This window comes from Phascolarctos cinereus, unplaced genomic scaffold (assembly GCF_003287225.1).
Source record: "Phascolarctos cinereus isolate Bilbo 61053 unplaced genomic scaffold, phaCin_HiC Scaffold_2;HRSCAF=192, whole genome shotgun sequence".
Classification (NCBI taxonomy): domain Eukaryota; kingdom Metazoa; phylum Chordata; class Mammalia; order Diprotodontia; family Phascolarctidae; genus Phascolarctos; species Phascolarctos cinereus.
Genome location: NW_027555625.1, coordinates 253261511 through 253276074, shown reverse-complemented (window position 1 = coordinate 253276074; position 14564 = coordinate 253261511). Strand labels below are relative to the sequence as shown.

Here is a 14564-nt window from a genome sequence, read left to right as displayed (position 1 = left end):
AGTTTCTCTCAGAGGAGAGATTAGATACAGACCGTAGAAGGCCACCACAGGCGTACATACTTGTAAGCTGATGAAACATGATTATCTCAGGAGCAGGAGCAGCCTGGGCCTCCTGTGGTCTGAGGCCAACATAAAGGGCCCACAGCATGGTGCCCTCATACCCAATGCTTGCAGGAGGCCTGGTGCTTTGATGCCTGGACTTCAAAGCTCAGGGAAGGATCAAGCTTTGAACTGATATAGCATCTTTCTTCTTTATTCCCAGGGCCCCACAGACATTTTCTCATTAATCCTTGGGGTTTCCAGGCAAAAGTGGAAGGAGGCAGTTATTGTTAAGTACATTTTCACAGATGGAGAAACTGAGGCCCTCAAGGTGGAGGTGGCTCACTCCTTGTGGAGTCAGAGGTACAACTAAGCACTCTGGTTCCTTTGTCTGGCTCCTGAGTCTAGGGCCAGGCTGTGGGCAATTGCATTTTCAGGTATGATTTTAAGATGGCAAATTCTGTACTCCTCGACTGAACTCTGTAGTCAGTCAACAAGCATTTATTGAGTGCTCATGCTGTGCCAGGCACCGTGCTAAGCACTGGGAAAACAAAGAGAGCTCAAAGAGCTAACATTCTAATGGGGGAAGCAGACAAGGTAGGTGAGTGGGAAGTAGATGATGATCTGGGGCAGAGGTGGATGTGGGGAGATGCCATAGGAAGTCTGGAGTATAGCCTAAAGAAGAATGAGACATGGCTGGCCTATGCTCCCTCCTGAAATGGTGGTTCTAGGAGGAACATCCAATCAGAGGGAGAGGCTCCAAGGATGGACAGTGCGTCCAATGTGTGAATTCTAGGAGTGAAGGAGCTTCCAGCATGAAGGGGTTTCTGGGGCATTCCCAAGGAAGTCTGGGGTAAGCTGGAGAGAATAACTATAGACAACTGTCCCCTGCCTCACCTCAGAGTGATTGCCCCCATTCTTGAAGAAGATGTTGAAGGGGTAGGCATCACATAACATAGACCTCTAGATTCTGTATTTCTTGTTTAAAGGGACTAAGGGAGAGGTATCTTTACTGGCCTCTCTTTTTCCCCTTAGGAGATAGGGGACTCAGGGGAGAAGTAGCAAATGCCAGTGAAGGTGTGGGGTGAGGAGGATCTCCAGATAGCAAATTAAAGGTTTAATTGGATCAAATCTATACTAGTGAGGACTATGGCCACATAGATCAGAGATCAGAGCCTGGCTGACCTCTGACCTCTAAACCCAAGGAAGGCAACATGGAGTAGTGGATAGAGAAAAGTCTGGGCTCAAAACCTGCCTCAGGCATTAGCTATGTGACTCTGGGCAAATAACTTAACTTCTCACTGCCTCAGTTTCCTCATCTGTTGGATGAGGTGTTAGACAAGTGGCTTCTAAGGAGAGTTCTTTCAGCTCTAAGCCTATGACTATGATTCTTCGCTGTGGTTAAGGATAAGCATGTGACTAAGGTAAAGGTTACACATGCGACTCTGTGGCCAGTGTTTAGGATTGGTCTGTGTCAGTCAGAGGTGAGTGTGTGACTTGGGTATGTGACAGGGCTTACTATTCAGTCTGTGGTCAGGATGTAGAGGGCTAGTCTGTGGTTGGCAATAATAGTCATTCTGGCCTGGGTGTTCTCTTTGCTCTAGAGCTAAGGTCAAGAGTCATTCTGGTTCTGAGGTCAGGGGTCAGCATATGTCTATGACACCTCTGTTCCCAAGGGTCACATCTCCCCCCCACCAACCTCCCACCCCTCCCTTACCCCCATACTGTGTGGAACTTCCAAGGGATGCTGCATGAATCCTTAGCCCTCTTTTGCCCTGGGATTCAGAAGGCTGGATAGTGTCAGATATGGAGCTTTCTTTTTTGGTTCTGGCTGGAGGGAGGCAGCTCCTCCTGCCCAGAGAGATTAATGAGGCAGACTTCAGCAGCCAGGACGTGACCTGAGGATCTTAGCCTGTTCCTGCCCCAAAGCCAGAAGATCAAGCAGCCTTTCTTCTCCCCAGGACAGTGTGAGAGTCCTGGACACCAGACCCAGGGCCTTTGAGCTGATGATGTCAGGAGGTGGAGAGAAGTCTCTGTTCCTTCTTTTACCGTCCCTTAAGCCCTCGATTTATCTGCTCCTCAAAGGTCCTCCTGTGTAAGTGGGGAGTATAGTAACTTCAAAGGGAAGTTAGCCCGGGAGCCTTTGAAATCCTACCCTTCCTGCTCATCTCCCCACAACACCGAGCACCCCAGTCATCTGCCTGCTCTGTGGCTGTCTTGCCTTTCTGATATTTCCCTGTGACACTTTTGTTCACATATCCTTTCCTTATCTCATATCTTTCTTATGCCGCATGTCTCTTTTCTTCTTCCTCTCTTGATTCCTGTCTCTCTCCTAGGACCCAGTATTTAGCTCAGTAATAGCCAAAGAACTGAAGGACAACCACTCAATCAGTAGGCTGAGTGGTATTGTGGAAAGAGCATTGGCTCTGGGTTCAAATCCTGCCTGTGATGCTTAGTATCTTTGTGACCTTGGGCAAATCATTGAACTTCCCTGAGCCTCAGTTTCCTCATTTGTAAAATGAGGTGGTTGGACCAGATGGCCTCTGAAAGTGCCTTCTAGATCTGGGTCCATGACTGTACTGCCTATGACCTATGTATACAATACTCCATTGTTTGTAATCTTCCACCTCTCTGGGATGAGGGGTATGTTTCATTATTGGTTCTCTAGGTCGCCTTTCACCTCATGGGGCTCTCCCAGATAGAACATTTCCTCCTCACTCGGGGAACTAAATCCATGAGGGTGTGCAGAGGCCATTTTGTGACTATCCCTGCTTCTAAACTTCAGGAAGAGAAAGAGGGGTAAAGGAAGCATGGAGTATCTTGCCTCCAGGCAGGTCCCAGTCTAGTTAAGGAGATTTGATCTATAGACTTGCATTGTGCATTGGTCAGAACCTGGAGTGAAGAGAAAGGAATTCAGATCCCTGCTCTGACCTGATAACTGGGGAACCACGTGATGTGTAGTTAGTCCATTTGCCTCCCATCTGTAACATGGTCATAATACTTGCTCTGCCTCCCACACAGTTTTTTTTTTTATGAGGAGATCCATACTTTGTAAATCTGAACGTGGTCTAGGGATGTCAGTGATTCTCTATGATGATTATTATCACTGGGGAGGTATGTGGTTCTTAAGACCCAGCCAGCCTGGTTTAACCACTGCCTTTCCCTTGATCTAACCCCCAGGGAATTTGCCAAAGAAAGAGAGAGGGTAGAAAACCGCCGGGCCTTTCTGAAGCTCCGCCGGCAGCAACAGATTGAACGGGAGCTTAATGGTTACTTGGAATGGATCTTCAAGGCTGGTAAGACGCTTGCTCTCTGGCACCAGGTCAAGGAGCTGCCATCTTGGGCTGTGGTAGGATTTCAAAGGAGGCTCATGCATGGGCTTGTCTAATGGAGACCACAGGGTTTGCTCCTGGTTACTGTAACCAGCTCAGTGTTGCTGTCTCCCCTTCCAGAGGAGGTCATGTTGGCAGAAGAAGACAAGAACGCAGATGAGAAGTCCCCTTTGGATGGTAGGTGGCTTTTTTGTTTGTTCTTCTCTACCCTGAGGGATCCCAGGAGTGTTTGTTTCCACAGTCTTGGTACTCTCAGTAGGGGCTGGGCCCAGAACCATTGCCCGCCTCCCCCCACCCCACTATAGAGACCTCTGTGTAAGTGACATTTGTTTCCTTCTCCTTGCCTCCTCCCTATCACCCTTGCTCATAAGATTCCTCATCACAAAATGCTAGAGTTAAAGGACCTTAGGGATCATCTCATCTAACACCCTTCTTTTATAGATGGGAAAACTGGGCCCTAGAGAGGTCAAATGACTGGCTCAGAGACACACAGCTAATATTTGAAGGACCGTGATTTAAACTCAAAGTCTAGTACTCCAGGCCAGGAGTCCCCTGGCCTGGGGTGTACTCACATTGACATGAAATGAAAAACATATAAGTTGGTAGGGAAAGAAGTTGGAGGTTGGGTATAAGTTTCGGCCCTTTGGTCCTTGACCCATGTGGCTGCAATTCTAACCCAGCCTAAGGAAAGGAGAGAGGAGCAGGAGGGCCAGTTGGAAAGTTGACTGGCATGCAGTAGGCACTTAATAAATGCTTGTTGACTGATTTGCCAATGGAAACTAGGGGCCTGGAATATTCCTCCACCATGCTGCTCACTGGACATGTTTCTCTCTATTATCTCTACTTTGTTTAAAGCAGTGCTGAAGAGAGCAGCCACCAAGAAGAGTAAAAATGACCTGATCCATGCAGAAGAGGGGGACGATCGCTTCGCGGACCTTTGTTCTGTGGGTGAGTCCAGCATCCTCTGCCCATGGTGTGGTGGCAAGAGGAGGGCCTGGGGAGATAGCCCTGTGGAGTTCAGGCTGGCTGCAGTTTGCCTTTACTTAACTCCGAGGAGTTTCTATAAGGCTTGGACCAAGACGTTCATCAGGGTGGGCTTTCTGAAAGCTCATCTTCACATTATGGCCCGACTTTCTTCCTTTTTTTTTTTTTTTGGCTAGGCAATGGAGTTAAGTGACTTGCCCAGGGTCACACAGCTAGTAAGTGATGGCCCAAGTTCCAAATAAAGTTTCCAGGAGGATCCCGTTTGCCCACTCAGGTGGGCAGCCCAGGGCTCCATTAGGGAGATGGATGGTCAGTCCAAGTGTCATAAGGGCTGACCCTTTAATTGGTCTGCAAGGATAGCTTTCCAGGACTACTCATTTCTTCCTGGTCACTGGTCCTGCGGTTCAGATAAACTGCATAAAAATCATCCCAGGCAGAAATGTATGTTTGGGGTTGATGACACCACCAGCTATGCCCCAGATCCCCTTCCTGAGAGTTTCCCTTTTTTCTAGTAGGCCATTCCTTCCTTCCTTCAACAAACATGTATTAAGTACCTACTGGATACAGAGCACTGTGCTGGGGAGCTATGAGAAATATAAGGTTTAGGTAAGACATGGAGTCCTGTAGTCTAGTAGGGAGAAATAATAAATAGAATAATTAAATTTGTAACTAATTAATTTTATTAGTAATTAATTAATAATTAAAGTGCATAACATTATATGATGAGTGAAAAAGAGAGAGGTAAAAATGTTCTGTGAGGTCATTGCTATGGGGGTCACTGCCAGAGAGGGAAACAAGCCTGGAGGAGTTGTCACCTGAGCTGGGCTTTAAAGAATGGTTTGAAATTCAACAGGCAAGGTCAGGGAGGAAGGGCATCCTTGGTAAGGGGAGCAGTGTAAGCAAAGGGACAGGGGCAGAAGGGTGATGGCATTTCAGAGGACAATTTGGCCGGAACAGAGAATATATGGAGGGGAGTGATATGAGGGAAGACTGGAAAGGTAGGGTGGTTTCTGACTGTGTCTGGCTCTGAATGCCAAGTTTACAGACCAAAATGAAGTCTCTGCTACTGTATTCAAGGTGCTGTGCATGGCTTTGAGGGATTCGGTGATAAAAATGAGACCATCCTTGACCTCAAGGAGTTTATATTCTAATGGGGGAGCAGCGTTTACCCTGTACATAGATAATGAGAGACAGGCACATAGACTGAGTGCTTCCTGAGTTCAGATCTGGCTTTGGACACTTTACAAGCTCTATGACCCTGGACTAGTCACATGTTTGTCTCAGTTTTCTCATCTGTAAAATGAGCTGGAGAAGGAAATGGAAAACTACTTCCTTGTCTTTGCCAAGAAAATTCTAAATGGGGTCACAGAGTCAGACATGATTGAAAAAGGACTGAACCACAAGAGACTAGAGAATTTCTGAGAAGAAGAGACTAGAGAATTTCTGAGCTCATCACAAAGGTTGAAATATCACCTAAGGGGCCAGGTTTCTAAGTGTGGCTTCAATCCTGTATAGGCCATAGCCTTGAGCCAGGCCTTACCCACGGGGAAAGCATTGGCTTTTTAATCTCCTGTTCCAAGGAGACTCCAGGCCTGCCCTTTCCACAAAACTATCACAAACCCTGGGGACAGGCCAAGCAGGAAGACACTCTTGCCAGTGCCCAGAACTGACTCCTTTTCTTTTCTCTTTTCAAAGATGGCATCCTCTACCATGCTTGAGGAGGCTTCTGTAGCATTAGATCTTGCAAGCAGGGCTTAAAACACTAAGAAGCAAAATGGTGTACTGGACTGGGAGCCAGGGAGATCAGGGTTCAAAGCCTGCCACAGACACTTACCAGCAATGTGACCCTGAGCAAGTCATGTAACTTCTCTGAGACTCAGTTTCCTCATCTGCAAAATGAAGTTGTGGGCCTTAAGAGGTCCCTAAGGTCCCTACCAACTCTAAATCTAGAATGCTATGCTAGGTCCAATGTACATTTCAAATCTGGCCCGGCCCAATTGCCAGACCTGACTCACACTTCCTATCATACAATTTTATAATCTCACCAATACTTTACATGTTATTAATATTATGTACATAGTTTCCACTAATAGCAGGGAAGGGTCATTTCATCACAAATTGCTAGGGTTGCCTTGGTTACTTCTTTATACAAACAATTTGGCTTTCCATTAGGTGTGGTTAACTAAGGCAAAGATTAGAGCACCTGTTCACTCAGTTTATGCTTTTCCTGTAAAAGCATAACTCTTGTTAGAACAGGTAAGCATAATTTGGTATGCACATAAGCATTAAATAGTTAGGGTTAAATAGATTATAATTTGGAGCAAGGTTTAAATCATTAGAAACACCTAAGTCAGACAGGTACTTTTCCCATTAATGGTTAACTGTTATCAATCATTGCTTAATTCAGTCCTAGTTTTCATCCCAGACTTTTGTAGGATACATTTTTAACTCTCTGATCTTTAACACCCCTGACCTTGATACTTTTAGCAGAAGGCTTTTCCAAAGGAGACACTCATCTCTGGTTCTAGTGCCTGCACTTTAGGGTTTTAAGGCAGCTTAGTGTCAAAAGGTGAGGTAGATTTTGTTTCATTACAGGCTTAAACTCACTTTACTGGTGTATCCACTTCCTGTCTCTAGCTTTCTGAGGGAAGGCCCCCAGCTGTTCTTCCAAGTTCCCTGTTCTCAGTTTCTGTTTCTTCTTCCTGATGGCCAAGCATAAAGAGAGAAAAACAGTGTGTTGCTACTGCTGTGTGTGAAAGCCTCTGATTGTCTGTCTTTATTTGATTGGAATGGAGTAATTTTCCATCTTCTTCTGACTGGGTTGCTCCAATTTTCCAACTTCCTCTCAGCACTGAATTTGCATATGGTGCATAAGTTTGCTCTTTAAGCACTAACCCTGCATCCCTTAGCCTGGGAATTTCTGACTTGAGCCACAGGGCTCTCCTGGCTTAGCGATAACATTTTCTGGTGCAATCTAAGGTGCCAAGGGGAGGGTAAGGAAGGCATTTAGGCAGAATACCAGCTCATGAAAAGATATGGAAGCAAGGCAGTAAGGAGTAAATTGTGCACAGGCACCAGGCAGCCCTTAGCTGGTTTTAGGAGAGTATAGATAATAAAGTTGGTGAGCTTTGAATGTCAGACCAAGAAGCTTAGACTTTATCCTGTAAGTGCTAGAGTACCATGCTGCATGCTGGATTGGAAGAGTGACATGGTCTGAGCTGGGCTTTATGAAAATTATTCTGGCAGTATGGACTTCATGGGGAGAGGGGAGAGGTAGCTGACCAGGTATGAAGCTGTTATAATAGTCCAGGTGAGAAGTGAGGGTGAAGAGAGTAGAGTAGGGGACTGTAGGCATAGAAAGTTGAAGATGAGGGGACAGCTTGAACCTCAGCTATCAACCACTCAGGTATATTAGTATGTTGAAGTAGTGAAAGGTATGTGGGTTCAGATGGATGTACATGGGCATTTATGCATGTCCATGTGAACTGAAATGTGCATCTGTTAAGTCTAAACTCCTAGAATGTGAGAACTGAAAGGACCGTAGAACACGAAAGATGAGAACTGGAAGGAACCTTAGAACATAGCCTGTGACAGTTGTGAGAGGCCCTAGAACACAGAGTGTCACAGCTTCAAGAACCCTTAGAACATAGCCTGTTGGAACAGAATGAGACATTAGAATGTAGCCTGTCAGAGGTGGAAGAGACCTTGGAACATTGAGTGTCACAGCTGCAAGAAATCTTAGACTATGGGGTGTCATAGCTGCAAGAGACCTTAGAACATAACCCATCAGAGCTGATTTGTAGTTGTTCAATCATTCAGTTGTGTCTGACTCTTCTTGACCCTGTGGATCAGAGCATGCCAGGGCCTTCTATCCTCCACTATCTCTCAAAGTCTGTCCACTTTCATGTTCATTATCTCCATGTTATGATCTCTCCATCTCATCCTCTGCCATTGCCTTTTCCTTTTGCCTTCAATCTTTCCCAACATCAGAGTCTTTCCAATAGAGTGCCAGGCCTGGAGTAAGGAAGAATCATCTTCCTGAGTTCAAATCTGTCCTCGGACACTCTGGGCAAGTCACTTAACCCTTTTTGCCTCAGTTTCCTCATCTGTAAAATGGTCTGGAGAAGGAAATGGCAAATTACTCCAGTATCTTTGCCAAGAAAATCCCAAATGGGATCATGAAGAGTCAGAGCTGGAAGAGACCTTAGAACTGTCAGAGATAGAAGAGACCTTCGAACATAATCTGTTAAAGCTGAAAGAGGGAACAGAATAACATAGGGTAGCAGGGGTAGGTAATGACTGGCTGGGGATGCATATTGATTGTCCCTTGGCTTCCTCTGTGTCCAGGTTCTCCATTTGCCCGAGCTAGTCTGAAGAGTGGGAAGAATGACAGCTCCTCCTATTTCCGGAGGAAAGAGAAGATGTTTCGTTTCTTCATCCGCCGCATGGTGAAAGCCCAGACCTTCTACTGGATCGTCCTCTGTGTTGTGGCGTTGAACACGCTGTGTGTGGCCATGGTACACTATCACCAGCCCCAGAGGCTCACCAATGCTCTGTGTATGTATGTGGGCTATGCTCACCTCTTCTTCCCTTTCCCTTTCCCTGACCCCCTTTTCTGAATATGTCAACTACCTGTCTTTCCTCATCATTTCTTTCCTCTTTCTTCCTGTCTGTTTCCTTCCTCCTCTTTCTTTTCTCTCTTTCTGAGTTCCCTCTGGTCTAAACTTTGTCAGGATTAAGGTGGCCTGTCTGGAGAGGACAGAATGGGGCTCCAACTGGCAGGGGGAGCATGTCCCCCCCAGCCTAAAATCCTGTGTGCTCCAGCCTATGCCTGAGGTCCTAGACCAAAGTAAAATCAGGAAGCCAGTCCTAATGGCAGGCAATTTCCAGGTCAAGAAGCTACAACTGCTCCAGAAAGGCCCCGCCCTTTGGTCAGTGCATCTCTTAGCTGACCTCTGGGCTGTTTTAGACCATAGATGGGGGGGAGCTAGGTTGGAATTAGACCCCAGGCCCCTTCCCAGCTCATGGTTGAGAAGGGCTGATTGAAGAGTTTCCCCTTCAGCAGGAGGGAGGGGTCCTTCTTTCATAGCAGCCTCAGCCTTGAATGGAGGACATCTCCCACTGCTAGCTGGCTGCTCACTCTCCCCAGGATGCCCATTCCAAGTGGTAACCCTTTAATTCCAGGGCAATAGGAACAGTGAGTAGAGGGCAGGGGGCAGTAAAGGGAGGGAAAGAGGAGAAAGAGTTGTCTGAAGGTTAATTCCTTGAGGTCTTCATAGGAAGGGTACATACTGCTCTTGTCCACCTCTTTCTCCCATGGCCCAAGCCAGTGTGGGAATAAGTCCGTTAATTACATGTGCAGTGACCCCTTTTTCCTGTGATACTTGAAATCCCCAGTCTGGGATCATATTCTGAAACTTCATGCTATCTCCCCCTGCTGGTAGCTGTGACTTTCAGTCCTTCCTGGTAATATTTATTATTAATCATCATCATCATTGTCATTATTATTATTTATTCATAGGGTCATGATTTGTCATTTGGAAGAGACCTTAGTGGCCAGTGACCTCATTTGACCTCCTCGTTTTGCAAATAAGGAAACTGAGCCCTCTAAGAGAGTTCAAGTTGCTTGTCCAAGGTGACATAGCTTATAAATGATGGGATCACATAGCATCAAAGTGACTGGGTTCAAACCCACTTCCTCAAATTCCAAGTTCTGTGCCCTCCCCACTATACCACTTTACTTCCAGAGCTACACTGATGCTAAGAAGGGAGAAGGGGGATTGAACTGTATCTGTTTCTTCTTGGGCCAGCAATTCTCAAACTTTCCAGTTTTAGGACCCTTTGTCATTCTCAAAAGTTATTGAGGATAATACCCCCAAAGAGCTTTTGGTTATGTGGATTATATCTATTGATATTTGCCACATCAGAAATGAAAACCTATAAAATTTTAAATATTTATTTTTAATTCTTTTAAAATAACAATAGTTTAATATAAATAATATATTTTTAATTAATTTGTTTTGATTTATCAACAATCACTTCCATATGCTTTTGAGTTGAAAATTTTTCTCCCCCTTCCTCCCCCCTACCCTCCCCAAGACAGCGCACAATCTGATATAGACTTTACATTTACATACCCATTAAACATTAAATAATATATTTTAATGAAACATAATTATATTTTCCAAAATGAAAATTTCAGTGAGAAGAATGGCATTGCTTTACACATTTTTGTGAATTGCTTTAATGTCCGGTTTAGTGAAAAATAGCTTGGATTCTCCTACCTGCTTCTGTATTCAAATTGCCATGATGCATTCCATTGGTTGAAATACATGAATAAAATGGGATTTCCCACAGATATGAAGTTGGAAAAGAGAGTTAAGGTTAGAGTATTTTAGGGAGAAGTATTGCAATAGGCAAGTAATGTATTAGTATATTTATGAAAATGGTTTTGACCTTGTAGGCCCCCTGAAGGAATCTCAGGACCCCCACGGGTAAAGACCACACTTTGAGATCTGCTGCAGTGATACAAAGAGAAATGAAAGTTTGCCTTTGAGTTTGTCTTGAAATGGTAAAAATTGTCAGTATTAAAGCCTGAGTTAGTATGGGACTGGCAGGTTCTAGGACAGGCTGGACTAGAGATGAGAAAGTCTACCGGGTGATGGGGGCAGGCCATCTGGAAAGGTACCTGCTCAGGTAATATGAAGAGGATTGTTGGACCAGCAGCAAGTAAAGAGTCCTGGGAGTGTGGCCATAATTGACAGGTAGAAAGTTTAGAGGCAGGCAGTGGGTATTAGGGAGATCTCATGATAGGTGTGGGGATGGGTAAAAGTTTGGCATTACGGAGTCTGGTGTCAGGGAGTGAGTACCCAAACATAGGCTCTGGACACAACTGGACGTGAGTCTGGTTGCTGGGAAGACTGATAAGAATAAGTCAAGGGCCCCAATCCTGAAGGAACAGGGATCTTGGGAGGGCTACCATGGGGGGAGTCTGGAAATGAGAAGGAAGATGGTGACCCATTTACTGGAAAGGGTTGGTCATAGGCAATAAGACAAGAGTCCTATTACTAGGACCAGAGTGCACAGCTGGAGTTGACCCAGCCAGGTTTTCCTTATATTCCCTCGCCTTTGTGCTGGCTTGTTCCTTGTTCTCAGCTGAGCCTGGGGGCCGTCCAGGAGGCGGGGTGGGAAGAGAATGGGGAGGGTTGGTAAATGGACCCAGCTGGGGGACTGAAGGGATGTGGGGACAGTGAGCCAGGATGGTCATTAGAGAAATAATAGGCTATTGTGCAGAGGCAATTAGAAATCATAAATTTAGAATTTCTTCTTGCTATTCAATTTCTGGAAATTTCTCAGCTTGTAAAAGGAAAAAAAACCCCTCTAGATTTCAAACCGTGTTGGGGGATTTCAATAGCTTGGTTATGGCTCCTGGCTAAACTCTGAACAAGCCCTGCTTATGAAGGGGTGGGCATGGGGTCAGTTTACCAGGTGTTTAACTCACCTATCTCAAAATTCTTTTCAATTCAAGCATTTACAAAGTTCCTGACATCTGTGGAGACTCATGCTAGATGGGAGGAGAAAAAGAGTCTAGGTTAGAACCTCTGGACCCTGTCCTCAAGGAGGGGTGTATGACATATTTGAATGGCTATGTAATACAAAATAGAGCATGATATATGCATGAGAGGGGGGTAAAGCAGGTGCTATGTGAGGTCTTGGTGGTAACTCATTAAATGTGAGGTCTGGGGGATAGGGCAGTGTCTAAGATGACACCTGAGTTTTGAAAATAGGAATTAGGCTGAATATTGGTGTCATAGGCAGGGACAGTTAAGTCAGAAGTAGGAGGAGGTTTGAGGGGAAAAGATAGTAAGCTCAGTTTTGGACTGTTAAAGTTGATGTGTCATTCATTAGAGCCAGCTGTGTGGTCCAGTGGATAGAGTGTTGGGCCTGGCGTCAGGAAATCTGAGTTCAAATTTGACCCTACACACGTATTGGTTATGTGACCCTGGGCAAGTCACTTAACCTCTGTTTGCTTCCATGTCCTCAACTGTAAAATGGGGCTAACAGTAGTACCTACCTCCCCAGGGTTGCTGTGAGGATAAAAATGAGACAATATTTGTAAAACATGTTGCAAACCTTAAAACTCTGTGTAAATGCTAGCTATTTATTATTGATGTTCCACAGGCAGGAGGAGATGTGGTCTGGAACTGAGAAGAGATCTCAGTATTAGAGGCAGAGCTTGGTGAGTCTTTTGTGTGGTGGTGGTAACAACCGAGACCATGGGAATGAATAAGATTGATTGTCGAGGGAGAAAATGTCAAGAGGAAAGCTAGGAATGATTGAACCTAAGCCTAAGGAGAAGAAAGTGTTTAGAAGGAGCTGGTGGTCAGAAGTACCACATAATATAGAGAAGTCAACGAGGATAAAAACTGAGAAAAGGCCTTTGGATTTGGTGACTTGGGGGAAATCGGCAACCTCCCAAGAAAGCAATTCCAACAGAACGGTGGGGGCCAGATGAATGGGGCCTTAATGAAGAGAGAAACAGGAAAGGAGAGACATCAGATACATCTGGACAACTTCAAGAAGTTTGGCATCAGAGAGAAATAAGAAGAGGGTGGTGGCTGTATGAGGGAAGGCAGGATTGAGGTGACTTGACAGGTTTGGAGTGATGAAGGAGGATACTGAGGCTGTGAGCATAAGTAGCAGGGCAGTTAGTTGGCTACTGGGTTATTTCTGAATCTTCCACTCCTGACAGAGCATCAGGGCAGGCTTTGGGCAGTCTTGATTCATTAACTTTTTAAAAACACTTTTTATTGGTATCTTTTGTTTTTACATCAATTTCATTTCCAGCTGTATCCCTCCCCCTCTTCCTCCTGCAAGCCTGCTCTTGTAACAAAGAATAAAAAAGAAAGAAGCAAAAAAAGGCAGTTTAGCAAAACTAACCAACCCCTCAACAGCAGCAGACAATACATACAATGTTCCACATCCTCCCCCAACCCCAGCAAAAGAAGGGAGGGAGGTGTGTTTTCTCATCTGTTCTCTGGGCCCCAGCATGGTCATTATCATTATACAATGTTCAGTTCCATTTTTTTGTTCTTTCCATTTATATTGTTGTTGGCATTGTGTGTATTGTTTTTTCAATTCTGCTTATTTCACATATTTAGGTTTCTGGTATTGAAAGTGGAAAATGCCTTTGAATCCTGAAAACTTTTATGAGACACTCAATATGTCTATAACTATGTCTATTCTATCTCTCTATCTGTGATAACTAGATATCTGTATCTACTCTATTTATGACTATATCATCTGTCTCTATCTCTATCTTGTAGAGATATAGGGATTGGACTGGTATAGGAATCTCCCTGATGAGGAAACTTCTTCCACCAAAAGAGGTTGACATCTTCTCCTCAACCTAGCAACTTGGAGAGTTGCCTAGAGCACAGAGAGATTGAGTGACTTACCCAGGGTCATACAACCTTGAACCTGCCTCTCTCTAGTTTACATCATAGTACCATGTGGGTGTTGATAGGCGCCCCTGTCAGGTTCTAAGACTGCAAGCGACAGAATAGCTGCCGATCTGCCTTGGCAGAGGGAGTTTCCTCATTGGGACTATCTGAGAGAATGAAATCAAAGGGGGCAGCTAGGTGGTGCAGTAGATAGAGCACCAGCCCTGGAGTCAGGAGGACCTGAGTTCAAATCTGGCCTCAGACACTTAACACTTACTAGCTGTGTGACTCTGGGCAAGTCACTTAACCCCAGTTGCCTCACAGAAAAGAATGCAAGCAAAGCCCTTCCCCCCCTCAAAAGTGTGTTGCTTTTGCTTCCCCCAGCAATCAGTATTGCAGGCCAATCACCATAACAAGAATGGCCTATAATCTGTTCAACAGAGATCAGTCAACACATACTGGTCAAGCACCTATGTGCCAATCACCATGGCAGGTGCTGTGTTTACAGATACAAAGAGTGAAGCAATCTTTGCTTGTGAAGAGCTTACATTATAATGGGGGAGACGAAGAATATATTAAAATATACACAGCATCAATACAGTTTTTAGAAGACACCTTTGGCAAGGGCTTTTCCAGGTTCCCTGACTGCCCCGCCCTCCCCCCCATTCAGATAAAACTTTCTGGAACCAGCTAATCCTATGCTGACTCAAACTCTGAAATATGGCTTTAATAGCTTAAAATTATACTAAGAATTTTAGGTCACCCT

At 45.0% G+C, this 14564-nt stretch overlaps 1 protein-coding gene across 1 annotated transcript in view; it reads left to right on the top strand.

The window, feature by feature from the left end:
• Positions 1-14564, top strand: part of CACNA1B (calcium voltage-gated channel subunit alpha1 B) — a 252226-nt gene that overhangs the window by 79387 nt on the left and 158275 nt on the right. The window contains 4 exon segments of the mRNA XM_078149926.1: positions 3220-3335; positions 3492-3548; positions 4230-4319; positions 8703-8912. Coding sequence (XP_078006052.1) covers positions 3220-3335; positions 3492-3548; positions 4230-4319; positions 8703-8912 — 473 coding nt within the window.